We start from the raw sequence: 23,543 nt of genomic DNA, 5'->3' as shown, positions 1-23,543 counted from the left end.
AGAGAGAGAAAAGGTCCTGGTCACCGGGATCCTGTATGTCATGTCAAAAAAGCATAGACATTATTATGTCCTAAGCATGATGAGAAGCCAAGAAAAAGATGTGAGCAAGAAAATGACACTTTCAGACTTTGCACTTCAGCTGGATCATGATCAGTGTGAGGGGGATTCAAAAGGAGCAAGACCCCTGCCAGGAATAGTATTCACTCTTCTCTTTATTTTGCTGACTTAAAGACTAGTATTCAATGAGCAAATGAATTGTCAAATATTTGGAAAGTATTTAGTGTTAGAGCAATGCTTCTCAATCATGGTCATCACCCCTGCCACAGGAAGTTCTGGAAATTTGTGGAAGCATCTTTGGTTTTCCAGGTGATAGGCATGTAGTAACTTGTCCTGTGATGAGCTGCTCAGCCCAGCATAAAGAATCCCCCTGCATCCCTCTTGACTTCTGACTCTACCTCCACACCAAACTTCAATCAATAATACTTTCATACGTAATCATACTGAAAGGTTTTACATGAAGTTCTGCATAAGCCTAATAATCTGTACAGGAAAAATTAAATGGTATAAATATAATCTCTCAAAATCATTGACTAGTTAACACAGATCGTGCATCCTGTGATTTCTACCCACATATTTATTTGAAAATGATATTAGTGCATAGAAGAATTACCTCAGAAACCACAAAACAAATTAAAGCTATGTAACTGTGAAGTTGTAAAACGTCTTCTTAAAAATAACTATCATTAAATTAGCAGAGAAACATGAAACACAGGGCTCTCGTTGAATCTCATTAACAAAGTCTGCTTTATAAATATTTCGCATATGGCCTTTTAAAATGTTGGGAGCACAATCATACAAACTCTGTGCGGAGATAACTATATAATGATTTATTTATTTGGGGGTAGCCTGTTGCATTTTTAATATTACTCTTCCACTATCCGGCAGGGTCTACCAACCAACTTCTATGCAGGTGGTATCATGACTATTTCTTTTTCCAGTTTAGCCTCAATTCCTTCTTACCTATGGCGGGGTGTGCTCCCAAGGGCCTCTTGAAGTACTGGAGAACAGATGCTCACCTCAGCGTGCAATGGATTTGAGATAGGATGGATGTTCTCTGTGGTATTTCAGTCCTATCTCGTAAAAGAGAGAGAATTATTTTGATATCACTCTTATCTATAAGGAACACTCATTTGTGAGAATGTAACACTTTCTTATTTTCTCCACTGCAACATCTATAATATGTCTTGGTATGTTATCTTTGTTTTAATAAAAGTTATTTCCTTCTTTCCTATAAAGCATTACATAAAATAAGTATAATCTGTTATATGTCTTAACTGTAGATCTTATTCTAGTATCCATTTAGACCTCTACTCTCATCTCCCTGTTCTTGCACAGAGTAACTTCTGATCATGTTACTTTTCTCATACCCAACCTTATTCATTAAAAGTGGAGGCAAACATCTGACTCTTTCATAGAAATACCTCCTAGGATATTCATATCTGAGCATCACATATATAATAATACATATAATCCCTTTATTATAAATTACTTTTATTTCTCCTTTATCATACAGTTAAGGCAGTACATTATGTTGATATTTTTTCTTTAAAATGATGTGTGTAAATGGCTATATCTTTATGAATTTTGTCTTAATATAATGGATGAAGCATTACAAAATATTTGGTATTAAAGGGAGAATTAGGTCCAATAGGGTTGAGAACCGCAGTGCTAGAGGTAAAATGCTGAACAAGACAGGCCTGGTCCTACCATTGTGGAAAGTGACTCAAATGTTTTATAAAGTCCAAAAGTCATTGGAAGAGAGAAATAACTGATTATATTGTAGCATGGTGAGAAAGATAATATACAAGTAGTATTCATCTGGGGCCCTGATCATATAAGGAGAGTAAGAAAGGATCTGGAAAAGAAGAGAAAGATAAGAGTAATCCAATCCTAGAAGATAGGAAATGAAGATAACAACAGCCCTCCTTGGTGAGGACTGTTTTATATCAGAAATTTTGCTACTGTGAGCTCTGGAAGATCACTAAAATTTAAGATGATTATCCCTATAAATATTGGCCTCATAAAAGGTTACTGGCTTAGTATTGCAAAATACCCAGTCCCATGGAATTCTGAACCAGGCTATCCTCAACAAAGGTTCATTTTCTTGTGTAGGCCATTCAGTCGAGGAATGGCTTATCCTCTTGCCACCAGCACCAGAACCAAAGCCACATGGAGGTGATGGATAAAACTAACCATAGGAAAGTCACAACTAAAATTCTCTCCTTCCCAGAAAAGAGCCTGGATAGCTACTTGATATCTAAACATAGGACAAGTAGGCAGAAGAAATACCTAAGGATCAAGCCATTGTTACAGAGTCCTCTTTCAACGTATAATTTCCTCTCACCTGCTTCACAGTACCTGTACTTGACCTTATTTAGTCCTGTTGGCCAAAAAAGAAAAAAAACAAAAAAACAAAAAATTTATTGTTAAAGTAGCTTGGGGACACTGTATGTAATTGAGAATATTTTACAGTTTTAAAGCTCCTCAGGGAAGGAGATTAAGAAAATATGAAGTCATCCTTTGCCCCTAGAGATAATGTTTCATTTTCTTTTCTCACCCATATGTGAATGATAAAAATGAAGTTGTAAGTGCCTAAACCCATATTCAGTTCGTGGTACATTCTGCTTGTACCTTGCTGCATTGAATAAAGGATTATTTATAAAAGAATTCTGCAACCATGTTGTGAATGCTCTGTTCTAATTGCACTCCATAGTGCTATGAATCCTTTAATTGTTTTGTTTCCCACTGGAATATCTTAAACAAAAACAGGATTTTCTAATTAACTCACTGAAGACCTATAAGGTTATAATGGAGATAATTTGCTCTTGTTTTGTCATTTGAAAGTAATTAAACAAAAGTTCTTTATTCAAGGAGCGATCAGGACTTAAGTGATTTTCTGTAATTATATTTTTGGTATTTAACTGGTAGAAGTGGTTGAAAATTAAATTGCTGGGAGGTAGCTCAGGGGTAGCTTTAAAAGGTATCATTAGTAAAGCTTGTTTAAGTTCCATTTTCTGAAGGTAGATATATAGAGCTACTGAGAAACCTTGCAACTATTCAATGAAGAAAAGCCATTTAAATATCTCTTATCCTCTACTCCAGTTTTCCAATATTCTAGAAAGACCACATTATAAGAGTTTCACTGTCTGGTTAGCAAAGCATAGGAGGACAGTTCGGTACACACTTTGAGCCAGTAATATATTACCTACAAAGTTTACACATCAATTAAGTCTATTATCTGTATCTTATCACTTAAATTTATCACACAATTAGTGAGTGACTTTGAAAACATTTCTGTCAAGTTAAAATTATATCATATATTCAAACTGCTTGGAAAGGTATAAAATAACATATAAACGTAAACTTTTAATATTTAGGTAAATTATGCAAAATACAGCATTCAAGCTACAATTTTCCCAATTCCTTAACCGGTAATTGAAGTGTGAAGTCTCTCTAAATCTTGACTTTGTTCATAAGGAACCAACATATTTTGAGACTTTTGATTTATGAAATGTTAATTGAATCCAAGTTTAAAATAATGAAATTACCTGTTTAAAACTGTTGGATTGGGCTTCCCTAGTGGCGCAGTGGTTGAGAGTCCGCCTGCCGATGCAGGGGACACAGGTTCGTGCCCCGGTCCGGGAGGATCCCACATGCCGCGGAGCGGCTGGGCCCGTGAGCCATGGCCACTGAGCCTGCGCGTCCGGAGCCTGTGCTCTGCAACGGGAGGGGCCACAGCAGTGAGAGGCCCGCGTACCGCAAAAAAAAAAAACTGTTGGATTACAAGTGACAGAATTATGATCCTTAGAAAACAGAATCTCAGCCATGGTGAGAAGAGCATAAATTTTATGATCTCCAAATATTTTACACGTCTTATTTGATATGAGCTCATATTTGCATATATTAAAGTATAATAAATGCCTTCATATTGTAATCCGCAAACAACTTATCAATCAGATGGTATTATTCTATTCCCATCACACAGATAAAAGTCCAACGGTCAAGAAGGGTAAATGGTTTGCTTGCCAAGACTCAAAACTTAGACCTTATCTCCAATCTCAATGTAGCCTCAAGTTCAGGTGAAAATATTCTTAGAAATACTTAGCAGAATAGGGTGGTTCTCAGTGTGTGGTGCCTTGCCCAGCAGCACCAAGATCACCTGAGAGTTTGTTAAAAATGCAAATTCTCTGGCCCATACCCAGATCTACTGAACCAGGAACTTTGAGGGTGGAACACAGAAAACAGTGTTCTAACAAGCCTTCCAGTGAATTCTGATGACCCCTAAAGTTTGAGAACCACTGGCATAGAGATTTTTTTTTTTTGGCCAATTTTATTTTCTCATTAATTAAAATGTCACTATATCATTAGTTTTGAGAAGAATATTTATCAATTTATACAGAAAGGGCCAACCTTTATTGAATGCTTACCAGGCAGCAGGTATTGTTCTATGTACTTTCGCTCATTAGATCATCACAATAAGCCCTGGGGGTGTATATTATTACTGATCACTGAGACCTGGAGAGATTGAATGATTTCCCTGAGGCCACGGGGCTACTGGCAGGGAAGAGGTAGTCAGATCCGAGAACCCATGCTCTTAATCATACTGTGAAAGGCGTACAACCTGAGAATTTGTACGATTATTCCTCAAGAGAATGCTGCAAGGGACAGTGGAAAAAGTACAGCAAGCTTTGGAGTCAGACATACCTGGCGTTGAATCCCAGGTAGTCATCTGATGAAAAGAGACTTCAATTGTGGAGATGAGAGAACCAGGCAAATTATTTCTGAAAATCCAAGTATAAATTTGTGACCTAATAAGTAGAAATATTTATTTAAAATGTCTTTTAAAAATACTTTCCTGCCTCTGGCTTACATAGACCATGGAATACTGGCTGGGGGTTGGGCGGAGTGGCTGCGAAATTATTGCGCTATAAACATTTATGAATGAGGTAGCAAAGTATAAGAAATCTAGTGGGAATTTTTCCATACTATTTCCCACCAGCAATGATATATTTTATTTCACTGTTGCCAGGTGTCTCCATTCTGTAGTCCCCATGTTCTGATCAGAACTGTTGAACCTAGGTGAGCAAAAGTGTAATTGTTCACAAGAAGCATTAATTTATATCAAAATATGATCATGCACAAGGAGGGAGAAGATCTTTAATATCCTCCTACTCTTATCCTTATTTCCATTTTGTCTAATCTAATTGTCATCACAGTGATCCTTTTAAAACATAAATAAGATCACATCATTCCCCCCCACTTAAACCCTTCAACAAGAGTTTATCACCACATTTAAAATAAAGCCTGCAAGTCCTTCATGAGCTGTCCTTAGGTTGTCTCCCAATCTCTTGCTCTCAGTTACTCCTCCTCAGTCACAATGACCCTTTGCTCCTCCTTTAGCAAGTCAAGCAAGCTCCGGCCTCAGGGCCTTTGCACTTGTTCTTCCCTCTTCCTCAGTAACTTTCCAGATGTTCCCATGTTTTGTTCTATGACGCCATTCTGGTCTCTACTCAAATATCACCTCCTAAGAGAGAGCTTCTGTGACCACCTTTAGAATAAAATTCTCACCCCTTGTTACCACCTATCCCAAATCCATGTTTTGTTTTCTGTTCATAGTACCTATCACTTGTCTCAAGTTATATACTCATTTGTTAATTTTAAATTATCTGTCACTCCTCACAGGCCAAGGCTGTGCCTGATGCTCAGCTGTTTCCCTGACACCTAGAACAGTGCCTGACACTGCTATGCCAGTTATTGTTCATTATTGCTGTCTTTAATGGTTTTTTTTTTCATTTGTTTCAATGTGCAGCATGCTGCAGAATAATCATCTAAGACAGGTACCCACAGAAGCTCTACAGAATTTGCGAAGCCTTCAATCACTGTAAGTACAGCTGAAATTCCAACATGTTCTCAGTTTGGGAAGGAGCATTGAAATGTCCAAATGACCATTTTAGTAAGTTCCTTGGGTGGGGACCATACCTAAATAAGTTGCCAGTGAGAGTTTCTATTAGAGCAACAATTCTTTGCATCCTCATTAAACAATATGTATGAGAGAGACCAGTGTTGGGGTTTGAGGTTTCAGGGCAGAGACTTAATCAGAAAACATGCAATGAAAAGCCTCTTGTATATGTTGGTATCACAGGATAAAAATCCAGGATCTTGTCCTATACTCCCCTATACAGTATTTTAGCTCCTGAATTCAAATCAGGAATAATACTTTCTCCTTTTATCTAGAAAAATGAGAGTCAAAATCTAGACCTCTTGGCATCTTCAGTTTCTTCTGTTTTTAGATTATCTGAGCTGCCCTGTAATGCAATTTTGCTGAGTCAAATAAAGGCTTAATTTTTTGAGTTCTGTATGTATACCAGGGGTCCTCAATTCAGGAAGCTAAGATCTAATGGTATCTCTTAAAGTCATACTGGGCAAGTCTACTAACCAGGAGCTTCCTCACCGCCACACACAGACGTACAAACATATTCACAAACAGTCCCACAGATATACGCACACATACCTCAGATTCACACACCACACACAGACACACAAACACACACAGCAATGGTGTTGGTGTTCCTTTACTCTGAATCCACTACTTTTCCATCAGGAGTTTCCACCCTCCTCTGATTTAAAACCTCTGAATGAATAAAAAGTAGTTATTCCTCACACAAAGAACTTTCTCACCAGCTAGATGTTTTGGAGCTTGGGTTGTAAGCAGTGGTTCACAGTGATTATTTGGCAACACTATGCCATGAGTTCTTGATCAGTATCTGCATCTCATCAGAATGTATAAGTATATTGGAAATGTTGCATGATTTCCAGTATCCACATGTGTGATGTATGTTTTCATCTTACTTACACTGGAGGTCCTCATCTGTCAAACAAAATAGTGGTTTCTGGTCTAGAATGATGAGGGAGATAAATGCATAAAAAAGGCAAATAAATATTGCAGACTCGTTGAACATCATTGTAAAGAATACATCGGTTAACAATTACACATAGTTTGCTTAATGTCTTTTACTGAAGTGATACAAGAGAAGGAGGAACGTGAGATCTGGAGATGCTACTTTCTTCCTTTGATCTTTTTTCTTCTTTTTAATGAAAGCAAATCTGTACTTGAGACCATTTTAAGCTTTTTATTCCAGTCGAACAAAGTGACTTCCTAGGTTCTCACCAGCCTAGAGATAAACAAGCCCACAAGAGCCCCTTTGTGGCAGGGGGTAGGTCTGCTGCATTTTCAGGAACTCTGTAATGACATCACAGTATCACTCCCCCTTTGTGGCACAAGCCTTTTCCTGAAGGAAAAAACCAGCCAGAACAGCAAAACACCCTGGAGGTGGGTTATCTGTGTCAGGGCACGGGGTCTAATGGCTGAATTGAAAAACGAGATAATAGCAGTGGCCAATAAGATCTTTAAACAGCTGTGAGGCAGGCAGAAGATAGAAGGATAAGAGTTGGTAACCAAAAGCCACTATCAGCTGAAAGAAGATCACAAACAGAACACCCACAGAAGTGAACCCTTTGAGAAAGCGAAAACCATGAATCTTTTGTTCGCTCGAACTGGGTGGTGCCTCTCTGATCAAGGTGTTCAGATTTAGTTTCTTACCGTCTAGATATTTATTGTTCACCAGGTGTCTCTTGCATTTGGTGTCTGGTTCACAAAAACAATGACTTTTGAAACCTTATAAATATGTGTTCCCTGTGAAAAAGCCAAGGGTTAACTTTCTAGCAGGATACTTATCACATCCAAACTGAGGCATCGAGATAGATCTTCAGCCCCCAGTGCACACCGGATTGTATCGGCCAGTTACGTAATGTTTGCCCGGGGTCCCTTCGCCCAGAGCACGGCAGACCATGTGAGGTGCTGAATGTTGGCAGTGTGTGCAGCTATGACACTTTGTCTCACTTACATTTTTTGTGCTACTTTGGTACAAGCATGAAGATATGACTCAAAAAAACATACACTTAACCACCAACCCCACAGAAACTGCATTGTACCAACCAAAGGAGTCCCCTACCCACTCTGGAGGTTTGGGCTACTGTGAGCCCTTTTAAAGTTTTACTGTTGTCCCAGATGCAAGGTGTTTAATAGTACTTCTCCCACTTCCTTCAAGCAGTTCCAAAAATAAAAACAGCTTTGAGTCTAATGGTCATTGCAAACGTGCATTCCTTATCCATTGTGCATTCATTTTGCATGCGTACTTCAGCCTCCGTGCTACTTTCATATCAATACGAATAACAAAGAGGGTGAAACCCGTCTCATCCATGACACCTGGGAGGCTTCCGTTCAGCTACCTATCCAGCTCTTCTTGGACTACAGTCAACCCTTAGACCTTCACTTAGCCCTTTTTTTAATGGTTCCTCTTTTCTCTTTCTTGAATTCACTCTATTTTTCTCCACTTTATTCTTTTCCTTGTATTATTCATTCACTCTCTAAGAAGCACTCTGCATTCCCCAGGGGCTGGGAGTGCATCACCCATATGCCTTCCTGGCTTTGCAACTTCTAAAGGGGGGCTTCTCAATTCCTGCTGCAAAGAAGAATCATCTGGAGAGTCCGGAAGCCTAGGCTGCACCCCAGACCAATGAAAATCAGAACCTCTGAGTAGGAGACCCAAACATCAGTGTTTTCTAACTGGTTTAATGATATAGGTAAGTGCTTCCTAAATGAAGATTGGGAAAATGAGTGTCCTAAGATGATTTGCAAATATCCTCCTGAACTCTTCAAACTTGATATAATAACAAAGTCCATATTTTGCATTCCAGTATAAACTAATATGAAATAAAAGTAATGGGCCTTTTATTCAAAAAGTCGCCTTGTTTGTGCTTAATTGAAATAGCTCACATCTACCTATTAGTTCTACTGACAGTCTGGGGCAGATAAAGTTAGGAGGCCACATGCGGTATTATTCTGCTATTCGAATGTGTCCATGGACCGACAACATCAACACCTCCCAAGACATGCAGAACCTTGGGCCCCATCTCTGTCTAGCTTGATCAAAAGCTTCATTTTAACAAAATCCTCAGGGGATTTCTATACATGGTGCATTTGAGAATTAAAATTTTTAGCATCTATGACATGAACAAAGCAGTCTACAAACCAGAAATGGTTGAGAACTACTGAAATAGATCATGGGTATACTTTGCCCCACCCATACAGACTTGGCTTCATTGAATAAACTTTAAGAAACTTGATTTATATTGAACTTGGTAACCTTGCTCTGAGTAAGAAACAAATTATACTTATATTTCAAGGGATGTAATTTTCATTGATTCCATGTAAACAGCAAATATTTGGCTTTGTTCATAATGAAAACACATAGGTACATTTGTGTTCTTTGAACTCTCTGCTGTTGCTTACAAACTGCTCAGCTAAAGAATAAGAGGGCTTGTCCATGTGCCAGAGCCCGGTAGCCCAGAGCCTGCCCCTGTACAATATGTACGTTAGGCTTCTGACAAGGCAATGACAGCCCAGACACCAGTTGGCCTTTTGTAATGTAATCAAATATAACTTAATTTCCTTTCTGTTTTTTGGAAAGGAATAGGAAATGTAATCAGAATTCACAGTGAATTGGATTTCACCAAAAAACTCTGGGCATTATAGTCATTTACGGACTGGGATCAGATTACAGTGATTTGATGGAAACTCAAAACTTAACCCTCCCATAACCTCACACCTTTGTATTAATAGTTAAGAAATCGGGCTTCCCTGGTGGTGCAGTGGTTGAGAGTCCGCCTGCCGATGCAGGGGACACGGGTTCGTGCCCCGGTCCGGGAAGATCCCACATGCCGGGGAGCGGCTGGGCCCGTGAGCCATGGCCGCTGGGCCTGCGCATCCGGAGCCTGTGCTCCACAACGGAGAGGCCACAGCAGTGAGAGGCCCGCATACCGAAAAAAAATAATAATAATAATAGTTAAGAAATCTATCTATGAAAAAAAATCGTTGCTTCACTTATTGATTGTCATTAATGATGTTCAAGCACCTCACTGTCATTAGTGGAAGTTCAAGGTGATCAAAGAGAATGACACATTCATGTTTGTCCAGTTAACCAGGATATTACTTAATACATGTTGATTTTCATGCCAAGTCTGCACTAGCAAAACTAACTGTGGAAAATGCACAATCACAAAAATAATGAGTTGGTAAGTAGAAAATGAAGGGAGAATTAGACATGTCTTTAGCATTCTCTCTATTCTCCAATTAGCTAATAATCTTCTTTAGAGTACAAGACATTATTTTAAAAGCCGAGAAGAATATATAACTCCTGCCTGGAACAAGATCTGCCTGAGCATCTTATTGTGACGTCAGCTTAAGGGCTACAGACACCCCCCTCCTTAGACCCTGTGAAATGTCAATAACTTCACCTCAACTCTTCATAGTAGGGTTTTGCTACTAATAATCCAGAAAGAGAATAAGCAGGAAGAGGAGGTGAGGAGGAAGAGGCAGGGCTCGCAGTGCCGAGCAGAAAGTAAGGCAAGCCTGGAACCAGCAGCAGTTCTCCACTGCTAATGTCCAGGAGCCTATTGGGTTTCAGACCCAGGCTAAACAGTGGGAAGGAAGTAACAGAAGACAAGGAGCAGAAGAAAAGAAAGCAACGGGAGGTAACCGAGAGGATAAGATTAAAAGATCAAAAGGGGGGCTTCCCTGGTGGCGCAGTGGTTGAGAGTCCGCCTGCCGATTCAGGGCATACGGGTTCGTGCCCCGGTCTGGGAGGATCCCACATGCCGCGGAGCGGCTGGGCCCGTTAGCCATGGCCGCTGAGCCTGCGCGTCCGGAGCCTGTGCTCCACAACGGGAGAGGCCACAGCAGTGAGAGGCCCATGTACCGCAAAAAAAAAAAAAAAGAAGAAGCAAAGTATAGGAACAGGACAAGGACAAAATCAAAAACACCCACGGTTATAAAAGCAGGAGCCGTCGATATTTATTAAAACTCTTACCTGCATCATCTCACTTCACCCTCGAAGAAACCTCATGAGGTGGGAGCCAAGATTATCCCTTCCTTAGTGATGAGGAAGGAGAAAACTCAGAAAGCTTAATTGATCTTCTCAAGGTCATTTGGCTTTAATAGAGTCAGGCTAGAGGTAAGTCTGGGATAAAAATTCTGGTCTTTCTGGCTCCAAAACCTGTCAATTTTAGTACTACGCTATCGTGCTTCCCTGAGCGAATCCACTACAGAGAATGGGCACGCAACAGAATGCACTAATGTGAGGGGAAGGAACTTGACAGAAATGAATAGTACCTCTAGGTATATGGTTATGGAGGTTTACAAAAAGGAGGAAAACTAGTAATGCTTCAGAACAGAAATAAAGAAATTGAGGAAGGGACGAGAGCAATATTTATTCATGTGTTGACCAGTCAAACTTTTTTAGTGTTTCCCTATGCATTTGGTTGTCTATTCCCTCGTTACCTGGGAGATGGAACTTGTCTCCACTTTCCTGATGAGGAAACTATAGGTGAGAAAAGGGTATCTTGTTCATATTGCAAAGGTAAGAGTTGATTAGACAAAGAGAAGAGGGAAGAACTTTCCAGACAAAGGGAACTACATGTGCAAAACCTTGCAGTGATGGTGCGGGGAGAGGGGAGCTGGTACATCAAGGATCAGAAACAAGATCAGTGTGGCCAAAGCAGGTAGCGTGTGGCGGGAAAAGTGCAAGAAGAGCCTAGTGAGGCGGGTGGGGTCCAGACCCCTTGAAAGCTCTTTCGGACATGTCACGAATTTTAGTCTTTATTGTAAAAGCAGTGAGAATCCACTGGAAGATTTTGAATAGGAAAGGGCGTGATTGGATCTGTGTTACTGAAATAGTCTAGGAGAGAAAGGAGACCTTTGTCAGGATGGGGGCAGTGGAGATGGAGAATGGGAAATGGATTTGAGAAATTTTTAGATGAAATTAGCAGTATTTGGTAATGAATTGGCTACAAAGAATGAAGGAGAAAGAGGTGTGGAGGATGATTCCTAAGTTCCTGGTTTATATAATCACATATTTACTGAGACCCATCACTGAGATAAGAAATGCTGGTAGAGCATGACATTTGGGGAGATAATGAGTTTGGTCTTGAACATTTTCAAAACCAAATGTCTTGTTTAAGGAAGAACAACTCAGTAGAGATGTCACATAGGCAGTTTGAAATCCAGATCTAGATCTCAAAGAAAACTGAAACTTAGGTTAGGTCCTTCTACCATGCATCTCCTGTTACCTAACACTTCATTGTAATGATTTGACTGACTACCCTTTAGCAAACATGCTCTATAAACCATGTCTGCCTGGTTTACTGCTAGATCTCCAGCACCAGGTACTGTACCTGCAAAGAAAGCACCCAAGAAATACTTGTTGAACTGAACCAAAGCATCAAACTCTAAATGATGTTCTAAACAGCTGCTCAAGATCAGCTAATCTCCCCCGCTTTGACTGTAGCCTGCGTTCACTGATCTCCCTGGCTCCCAACTCTTATCTCTGTACCCTGGTTTTTCCTCCCTGCCCTCCCTGAGCTAAGAGTTGGGTCCCAGTGTTTCCTTGAGGGATTTTGAAGTTGATCCGTCTACAAGATTTAGCTTTCCCATTGGCTTAGCTGAGGACTCCCCACTTCAAGAGTAGGGTTGAGAGAGGAACCCTAATATTGTCTCAGGTTGATGAGATTCAGATTAGGCAGGAATGAGAGGATGTTCCTGAACACAAGGCTCAGAGATACAGTGGGAAGAAGCTACAAAAGGGACTTGACTTGGTCACAGAAATAAGAGAAAAGTTTAGCTAGATAAGGTGAATGAGCTTTGAATATAAGAATGGAAAATTTGGGTTTAAAAGGAATGGTAACATGGGAGAACTGTGGATTCCTAACGGGGCGACATAGAGCCCAGTTGTAGGGAGACTCGTCTGGCAGCAGCCTGCAGGATTAATTGAAGAGATAAGAGATCAAAAGCAAAAGGACCAGCTAGAGGCTGTTGCAGTGACGCAGGTGTGAAGAGATAAGAGACTTAATAGGCAGTGGAAGTCGACACTCTTGGAGATGAAGATAAATGGAGAGACCTTGGTGAATGTTAGTCTGGACAGCAATGGAAGATGCAAAAATGACCCCCGGATTTCAAACCCTGGTGGTAGCTGGGAGACTAACGGTGCTCCTGACAAAAAGGAGGTCTTTGTTTTCTATGGAGAAAAATGAAGCTAAAAAAGTCAACGCTCATGTTACTTTGGCTGTAGATCATCTCCCTGTTAAAAAATTCACAGCCATGGTGACCTCGGAGAAACTGAGCAACTCCATGTAAATTGACTTTAAAATATATTTCTCATTGGAGTCTTGTACTTCCCAGTGATGCCAGAGAGGCAGAGGTTTGGTTCTATTAGACACTTCATCCGGCTACTAGTCGAGCCAGCTGACTAGTCTCTACATTATTTTTTTTTTTTGTAACTAAATATATTTTTTAATCCTGCAAAAACTCCTGGTAATCATCCGAGAGAAAGAATAAATGATATGACTATTAGTTCTGACAGGAGCATATCTGCCCCTTCCCAAGAAAAGTTATAATTAGAACTCCAGGGTTTGTTTTTTGGTGAAAGAAGTTGACCTCAATCACCATTAGTGGATTTGTCCATCTGTAGGTAATTACAGAAACTAGAGTTGGGACTAGTCTCTAAGTTACTACACTTCAATGAACCTCTAGAGTTTCCCTCTCCCAAAGCTGCAAAGATGGAAAAAACTTTTTTATCTTTTCAGAGACAAGTCTAAAGCAATAATTTTTCTTCCTGGTTTTACATTAAGTTTACCAGTAAATAAGATGGAGAATAGAAAGATGAAAGAAAAAATTCCCATATAAGCAATCATGGTGTTTATATGCTTAGTATCTTCCTAGGTTATAGATGGGAAATTTCATTAGAAGGTGGAATTCCACATTGTCATGATTTCATAAATATTAAAAAACAATACTAACAATAAAAATGACTCATATTATTAGGAAGAATTCATATAAATCAATACGAATTCAATCCGTAAGAGTTCATATAGATAAAATTCTATCCAGATAGTATTATTATAGTGATCTGACAAATTCAATTCCAATGATCCAGTGGTTTCAGTGCAATAAAATTCAGTAAAATTTCACCATAGCAAAGACTTTAGGGAATTGGTCAAATTGTGTTATATACAAGCTTGGAACTACATGCTTTTCATTTCATAGTAAAAGTTAGATAATAATGGAAACAGTTTTCATTTCTTAAAATTTTATAAATGAACTAAATCACTGTGTTCATTTGACTCTTCAGGAATTGTTCAAAATGGTCTCATAAAATGTACAAATGTGTGTACAAGAGAGTTGATCGTTTAAAACTTATGAAGAAAAATGCTCATCCAAATGTAAAATAGCTGTGTCAAATGCTGTGCTTCATAGCTCTGTTTATTGTAAGAGTCCCCATAAGCTGTATTATACCTGCAGCTGCAGCATTCTTCACACCTTTGCCTTTTTTTCCTCCAGTCATCCATGTTAATAATTGACAATATTACAGTCATCAGAGATGGGAATTAGCCAATATCAATGGGTTATCTTTTGACTAACGCTTTCTTCTTTGTAGTTAATGGCTCATCAAAGACATTCTCAAACAAAGGTATAAGTTTGTGTGATACATTGGCAAGGTAGCATATACAAGATATATGTAAAGGGCTATTTTCTGGAGAAACAATAGCAAGAGTGACCTCATAGATTCTCTAATCCCTACTATAATGCCATCTATAAAGCAAAAATTCCTTTCAGGAGCGTGGAGCAGGTAGGCAAAATGTTTCTTTTAAAAGAGAAAATTTGTAAAATTAAGCTTTTATGCATGAAAACATTAGGGAAAAACTTCAGAGAGAGAAGTTAAGAAAATAAGCACTTTTTTTTTTTTTTTTTTGCCTGTTACGTTCCAGCTCCTCCTCACATAAGATACACTGATATTACAGAACTGTATTCACAGTGAACATGCAGTTCTGTTTTATCTTTATTTTGTATAATACTGGGTAACGTTCATCCCTGCATGGTTCCCTCCACCCAGTTGCCCAGAACACTAAACCACCATAGCTTCTTTGTCTTCCCTTCTGGTCACATCTAGCAAATCACCATGTTTGGTCAGACCAACTTATTTAGCATCCTTCATACCAGGCCTTCCTCCACATTCCCGTACTTCTTTAAAGCACTCCTCCTTTCTCACCCTGATGACTGCAACTGCCTTGATCACTTCCTGTCCCCCCAGCCCCTCTTGCACACAGCTATCAGACTGACCTTTCCACAGCACATCCATTATTAGGGTGTTCACTCTGGAGACAACACGACACCCCCATCCCAGAGAAATAGTTTTATGCAGATCTTGAAGATCACTTGGGGGAAGGTGAGACGTTTCTCATAGGTTTAGTAATCCAGAAACTTTCTGGGAGTGAAGTTATTCAGACTCCAAACGCTTACCTTGGATACGCAAAGTTGTTGAAGCCTGTCAGGGTGAAATGGATGGTCCTGACCAGGTGCCAGTGGTGAGGAGAGACAACCCAGAGTCCCTGAGAAACAGCCGCCTTGGCCCAGCAGTTTGTGCAGTAGAATCCCTTTTGGCAATGGTAGAGCCCTCCGACCTCCAGGCTTCCCTCCAGAGAAGGAGTTTCAACGTATGCCCAAAAGGCATGACGAATCCATTTCTCATCACTTGTGGTCCTCTAAGTGGCACTGCAGAGGCTCATAGTTAATAAAAATTCTGTTCTTGCACTAGATGATATCATATTTTTCCTCAGCCATTTTCGCCTTTGGGGACTTTTTGGACCTTTGCTGGAGAAACACAAAAGATGTGTGCATCTCCTTTTCTCTGTGAAGGAAGCCTTCCTATAACACCAATCAAAACATGCAGTGCTGGACATAGGTGTTAAGGATGTACAGTGAGTAGAAAATCAGCCATCCTGATTTTGGCCAGTCCATATGACCAAAAAAAAAAAAAAAATGGCAATCTCCGATAGAGAGATTTGAAATTACAAAGGATTAAGATGCTTCAGAGCAAACAAAAGAAACTTCAGGGCAGGGGGAATGATACTACTTCCTAAATGTGAAGATTTTTCTCCAGTAATAAGCCTATCATTTGTAGAGTGCTTTACTGTTTGCAAAACCCTTCTGCATATATTTTTCTCATTTAATTCCCATAGCAATTGTGTGACATGTTGTGATTCTGCTTTACACATATGAAAATTGACCCTCAGAGAAATTAATCAGAATGCCCCTAATCTCAGAATTTAATAAGTGACAGAGTCTTGACTTAAATTTGTGTCTTAATTCTCCTAACTCAGTGCACTTTCCAGTCTACCATATGCTCATTATGTAGGTGGTTGCATGTGACATAGGAAGTAGGGTAACGTTTTATTTTATCTATCATTTTCTGTAACTTATAAGTAACATACAGAGCATAAGATGGGTGCCATTTCCTACATAGTGATTACTTTTCAGATTGCATTTCAAGATCATAGTTAAGAGGTTTGTTCAGAAGAAGGTGAGGCCACTCCCTTTGTTAAAGTGTTTCATTTTGCTACACCTAACTGCACTGCAGGCTTTATGCTGCCTCTGCCCCATTACTGATGGATACTTAAATGCCAAGATCACTGCTAGGAACTTTCTCTGAGAATATGCCATCTATCCCATGTCACCACTTCTTCTTTGCCTTCAGAGTGAAGATGTGCTCTTCAGTAATGTATCAGGAACACAACTATTTGCCCTTTGTGATACTGAGATACAGATAGATAGATAGATAGATAGGTAGATAGATATAGATACACACACACACGTACGTATAATGATAATACTGAAGGCTGAAAAGTAAGGGTGTCTGATCGCAGACACCTCTTCATCATTTCTGTTATGAGGGATGAAAGAAGTAGTCTGCATGTCTCAGAACTGAAATTCACTGACAAGCTGGCACTCATGTTAACCAACTTTTGACTAAGGGAAAATTTTAATTGACTTCTTTTTTTCTGACTGGTTTTATGGTCAAAAGACAAAAATGCAAACTGTTAACCCACTTCAAGCAGTAATGATTTAAAAATCGTTAAGGTGCTTTATAGTTTTCAAAGTCTTGTTGTGTTCTTTTCTTTAGTAAGATAGAGTTACCCCCAATTTACAGATGTGAACGCTGAAGTCTGTTGACTTGGCCATCGTCATACAGCTGTTATCTGATTTGGACCCCAAATTTCTCATCCCAAACCTCTGCACTGATTCACAGATTCTGAGCTGACTGCGCGCGCACACACACCTTTGTGACTTGCAGGAAATAGAAATGAAAACCAAAAAACCCTTATAAAGTGCAGCCGTATAATGTAGTTATTCTTGTTGCTCCTGATAATATTATAGAACCACATTTCTACGTGTGTTTTCATGTACTGTGTTCTCGCGTTTTACTTACACTCCAGTGCTTAACAATTGCATTTTCAAGCATATGAATAGAAAACGCCCAGCTGCCCCACCAGAACAGGTTGACATAATATGAGCTTTCTGTTTACTCACTGAATAGGCACAACTCGTGCCCTGCCAGCTGCTTTGTCCACAGTCTTAACCTTGCTCTGTAAGAACCACCTGTATGAGTGGCTGGATGATGAATTCTATACTCTGGTTTGCCTTGGGATCTTCTGTTAAGATTGACTCAGATAATACCTCTGAGCGTGAACAATATACCACTTTCTGAAATAGGTTTGGACCACTGCAGCCAGGTGGACGTGGACTTCAAAAACACCGCATTGAGAAGGAATACCATTTATGGGGAGCTTCTTGGATGAAGAAACTGTTGAGAAAGAGAAAAGCTTAATGCTGCACTCAGGATACCTGAGTACTGGGTCAGGGTGTATTAGTATTTGGAGTATTAAGACTGTGAAGAATTGCCCTGTCCTACTCATTTTAGATAGCACATTGCTCTAAGATCACGGTGTAGAAGCCAGATTACATCCTTTTTACTGGAGGTGGGAGATGATTCATAAAAGACACCTATCCAGAGAAATGGACTTTTTAACAGTGGAAACTGATACCAGGGTCACTTTAAGATCCAGCAGAAACTTTGGTAGTAACTTGAATAGCGAAAAAGACAAGCCTGTGACTCAATGCAGAGAAAGCCTTTTCCGTACATGTAACCTGATGGCTACACTGAACCTGAATGTCAGTCCTTTTCAGGACTTAGAAGCACTTGTAGTTTCAACGCATAAGCAACTAGCAATCATCAGTACGTCAACTAAAACTCGGAACTTCATATTATTTAAATAAAATCATCATGCTTTAATCAGTGCAGTCATTAAGGAGAGTTACATATGTGCTTTACTCTTAGTCAAACAAAATCAAGCACCTCCTCATGCCCCGATGACATTATATCTTATTTGAACACGGGCCGAGCATGTTGTTGCTGGAATACGGGGAAGAGATGGTGTTGAGTTCGTCTAAACCTTTCCAGTTCCATGTGTAGACAGAACCTTGAGATATTTGGAAACTGAGTTTCTGCTGCCTGCAATGATAGTTGTTCTACTGGAGATGTAATTGTGAGTGGGCTGTGATACCGGACTTGTTTGTTCCAAGTGACCTTATCTCAGTATCAAAACTTGGCCCAGGGCTTCCCTGGTGGCGCAGTGGTTGAGAGTCCGCCTGCCGATGCAGGGGACACGGGTTCGTGCCCCGGTCTGGGAGGATCCCACATGCCGCGGAGCGGCTGGGCCCGTGAGCCATGGCTGCTGAGCCTGCGCGTCCGGAGCCTGTGCTCCACGACGGGAGAAGCCACAGCAGTGAGAGGCCCGCGTACCGCAAAAAAAAAAAAAAAAACTTGGCCCAGGACCTTGAGGGCATCCCTCCCCATTCAGTCAGGAGAAGCAGGAGCGAGGGCATGGGTGGAGTGAAATGTGTGAACAAAAGTGAGGAGCTGCTTCCCATTGAGATTAGCTCCCTACCACAGAGAACTCGATTTCTAAACTGTTTAAACTTGGTCTGCAGGGGATTATTTTGTGATCCTTGTGTGCTTCCTGCATCTGTTTAGTCTTAAGTGCTTCCTAAAACATTTTTCAAAATCCACTCGTGATTTTCTAATCCTTCCTAATACATGCGCTGCTTAAAACGCAACTCTTCTCTTTCTTTAATCCTAGCTTTGAAAATGCAAACCAATGTGTGGGCCTTGAGAACAGACTGGAAAAAATGAATGAGGGCTGTTGGATGTATAGCTGAATGTTGATGGTTCTGTTCATGCACCTTACAGAAAATTTCAATTTGTGTCTGCCTGGTCACTTCAATATGAAAAGTTAAGGCATTGTCATTCCAGCCATTGTTTATGTTGGATTAGGGTGAAATAAATGTATTGCACTCCCTCTGCTGGCTCTGAAGCTGTAACAGCTTATTAACTAGACCTATTTTTAGATGTATTTCCCCATTTTTTAAAAAAAAGCAGTGTGTAGAAAAAGCAAGCAAAAACTGGGAAAGCTGTTAATTTTATCCTTCATTTAAAATGTCAGGAAAAACAAACATCTGCTCAATGTCTTTGGTTGGGATGAGCAAGAAAGCCTGCAGGTTTAGGCTTTTCAGCACAATAGTAAGAAAAAGGGGGGGGGCACCTCCCTTCTCCCTGAGGCATGCCTCTGACAGCCTTGTAAAAATTACTTGGTCCCTTTCAAATACTGAAATAATCTTTTCCCAGGGCTAGTCAATAAGTATGTTTTGTATGTTCAAAACAGTCCAGGAAAGTAACAGCATTTGTTTGTCTTGGGGTGGGAAGGAGGAGAGAAGGTGTCTTTCTCCCGGTGTCAGAAAGGGAAGCTAAAAGATCACGCTGAAACGTTATACCCCAGGGAAGGCCACTCCCTTGCCGGAAAGCGTGTTATCCACAAGGCTGGAAGAGAATCACGGCACTGTGGAATTTTACAGCAATGGTTCTACTCGTGAGTGAGAAGAGGCTACCAGGAGAGCAGAATGCTCCAGGTGTCAGGGGGTCCTGAGGACCCCGAGCCCTGTTTCTCTCCTATGAATCAGCAGATTGAGGTTTTCCTGCAAAGGCGCGTCCTGTGCCTGGGCTCCGCTCTCTTCTTCTGCTCTTGCTTTGCTCTCTTCCCCAGGCGTCTGGATGCCAACCACATCAGCTCCGTGCCCCCCAGCTGTTTCAGTGGCCTGTATTCTCTGAGGCACCTGTGGCTGGATGACAACTCTCTGACAGAAATCCCTGTCCAGGCTTTCAGAAGTTTATCAGCGCTGCAGGCCGTGACCTTGGCCCTGAACAAAATACACCACATACCAGACTACGCCTTTGGAAACCTCTCCAGCTTGGTGGTTCTGTAAGTTTTATTGATTTTTTTCCTCTCTCTTTTCACAGTTTCTAAATTCACTGTAACACCTTGTAATTCACTGTAAGGCCTTGACCTTAAACAGATAGCCCTTCAGACTTTGAATAGGGACATTTTAAGGGAGGGGAAACCCCCCAAAATGACTCATAAATGTTCTAATTGTGTAAAAGAATTAAACAGCATTTATCGAGCACCTGCCAAGGGCCAAGCACTGCTAGGCATTCAAAGATAACAAAGTATGACCTCTGTCTTAGGGAAGCCATTGTGTATTGTACAGGTAATCACCACGCCGTATGGTTAGTCCTGCGACCGAAGTTAATAAAAAAAATCCCTTATTTCTGATAATAATTTATAATGCAGGTCAAATTGAAATATGCCCTTCTTATTATTTAATAAGAACTTCTTGACCCCCTTCCAAGGGAACAGAAGCGAGGAATGAACCCTTGACAGCGAGCTATGCATTTGTATGGCTTTTTTCCTTTGAGGTCCAGATTTCACTATTTCAAGTAGATCAAAAAGATTCTCAAGTAATAGTTTGAAAACTAATCAGTTCAAGAGTGTAGAAGGATGTCCCACGTGTATAACTATGTCGATCAATCCTGATATAGGACAACAGTAGCTGCTTGACAGCCTCTAAGAGCAGTTTGCATGGAGACTTCGTGGAAGGCGTCTTCTGCACTATTTCTGGCTTTGCTCCATGCCCCCCACCAGCCCATCGCTGTCTTCAATCACTCCACTTTTCCTGATGACACGTCAGTCTCTTGCACTGCAGTATATACTCCTCTGACGGCTGGCCAGCATCTCATCCATCTTTTTAGGCTCCCCTCAACCCTCTTTCCTCATGTGTTGCATGTAAAAAATCCTCAATAAATGTCACAAAGATGTCACATGAAACCAACATATATTTATTAGAATGAAAACCTTAGTCTGAAAGGATAGGACATGTGGGGTGATAGTAACGAATTTCTATACTGAATTTCACATACAAAGGTGACGCTTCTATCCCACCAGAAGCTGGGTAGGTGCTTTAATTTTTCCCTCCACTAGAGCGAATGGATTTACAGAGATCCAGCTATTCTTTTTCCCCCTGTCCTTAAGCCCATTTTCCAAAAACCCCTTTGGGACTTGGTCCGGTTTTCAGTTATGCACACAGCTGTTCTCACTGGCCCGCCCTGACCTAACCAATTTAACCATTGAGCCAAAGATGATAATTAGAGCCATTTATACTATGTCAAGATAACTACTCTCCTTGGGCAGCCAAAACATCTGATCGCCATTCTCTGTGGCTGACATTGTTGTTTCCTCTTAACCTGTAGCCCCACCCTGGGAATGTAGCCATGATAAGCCATCAGCTTTAATAGAAAATGTGCTTAGTACACCTAGGACCTTCCTTCCATCCTCCATTTGTCAGTGTTGGTCAGAATCTCTAGTTAGTATCCTACATCCCAAAGCCACACTGAACAACCTGAATTTACTTTTATCAGTCTCGTTGCTCACTCCATGATTATTATACACTCCATGCTATCTCAAACCCAAAAGGTAAAACTGTGACTGCCTATTAAATTCTGGGGTATAGAATCATCTGTGGTAAGAGTGAACGGGGCGGATAGCCTTTAAAACAAACAAACAAAAACGTTAAACAAAGCATTTCTTATATATAATCAGTGCATTCTTTAGCATAAGTTTCTTTGGATTTCAGCAATCAGAATGTTGTGCGTAAGTTTCCATGTGCAGTGTGCCTTCCTGACCGTCAGTAATGTTCTCCTGCAGGCATCTCCATAACAATAGAATCCACTCCCTGGGAAAGAAATGCTTTGATGGGCTCCATAGCCTGGAGACTCTGTGAGTTGACCTTTTATTTGTTTCCCTTTTTTCAGTGTTTTCAGCACTATTCTGAAGGAATCGAAATAGCCTTCAAGTCAGACTTGCTATTTGGTTTGGTTAATTGCCTGAGCTTTAAACAGATATTTACAGTGGCTTCATCTTACCCACCCACACACACCCTACAGAGCTGAACAATAAAACAGATTTTGTTTTAATCTATCAAGAGTGATAAATTAGTTAGAATCCTTATAAGCTAAATGAGATGTCCTCTACTGAGCAGTGACTGTTTGCTTAGGAATGTGTTCTGTCAAGGATCAGTTCCATATTGTCACTCAGGCTCACTATTCATGAGTCTGGTCCAACCCCCCCGAATGAGAGGATGCGGAGTAGCAAATGCCAAACTCTGTCCAATCCAGAAGGAACAGGCGTCTCATTAGCAAATGGTGAAGCTTCCTGCTGAAGCAACTCGGAAGTCTACAAAGTAGTAACAGTAGTACATTTATTGAGTGTATCTCTAACCAATATTGTACTGAGCACTCAGCATACATTGTTTCAGTCACTCCTACAAACATCCCATGAGAGCAGGTGCTACCATACCATTTTAGGCTCCAGTAAGGTTAAGTTACTTTATCAACACGACATAGCCAGTCAGTGCATAACTGGGATTTGCTTCCTTCCCTGGTTTGACTCCAAAATCCATGCTTACCACTATACCCTACTTCCAAAGAGTGGGTCAAAACCTCAGTTCTGAGTTGGTCTGTAATAAAAATACATAGAGTCCAGCCAGCTGACCACCCAGAGCCACAGCGAGAACAGTTCTTACGGGCCTCCCCAGGGCTGAGCCGTTTCCTAGGGGAGGGGGCTGCTCTTCATCGCCCTGTTGAGTAAGAGGCCTAATGTGGGTGCTCACAGGCAGTGAGATCACCTTGCGTGATGGGAGAGGAAGTGGTTCCAGCTGCGCCCTCCTCACGTCCATGTTTCTAACACTCCAGTGTAATAAGCCACACAGCGCCGCTGAATCTGCAACACTGGCTCTGACCAGGACTGCGGAAGGACATGACCAAAGACCACATCTCGTATGGCTTTGGAGCCCTTGTTCATTTGCATACAGAGCTCAGCACTTTGTACCTGGTCAATTTAGCTTCTAACCAGATCTGGGTCCACTCATTTCCTGCGGGACCTAACAGCTGTCCTTCCAGGGTTACTTAAGTCACTCTGTGCTTCCTCTTAGAAAGGAGGAATCATCCTCATAAGGAGATGCCAAAGGTGAACTTGTCCAGGCAGGACTTTGAAGTCGACTTAAAGGCACAGGCAAGCTGTTCCCATCAGCGGCTTGGAAAAATTAGAACATCTCCCTTATTTACACAAAGGCTGGCCTGGGGAAT

General features: G+C 40.7%; 1 protein-coding gene across 2 annotated transcripts in view; it reads left to right on the top strand.

Annotated features, from left to right (window-relative positions):
- Positions 1-23,543, top strand: part of LGR5 (leucine rich repeat containing G protein-coupled receptor 5) — a 120,812-nt gene that overhangs the window by 74,633 nt on the left and 22,636 nt on the right. For both annotated transcript variants that reach the window (XM_060306524.1, XM_030866275.2), the window contains exons 4-6: positions 5,870-5,941; positions 20,110-20,325; positions 22,105-22,176. In XM_060306524.1, coding sequence (XP_060162507.1) covers positions 5,870-5,941; positions 20,110-20,325; positions 22,105-22,176 — 360 coding nt within the window. The remainder of the gene's footprint in view (positions 1-5,869; positions 5,942-20,109; positions 20,326-22,104; positions 22,177-23,543) is intronic.

The sequence above is a fragment of the Globicephala melas genome, chromosome 10, assembly GCF_963455315.2.
Source record: "Globicephala melas chromosome 10, mGloMel1.2, whole genome shotgun sequence".
NCBI classification, from domain to species: Eukaryota; Metazoa; Chordata; class Mammalia; order Artiodactyla; family Delphinidae; genus Globicephala; species Globicephala melas.
This window is presented reverse-complemented; position numbering and strand designations above follow the sequence as displayed.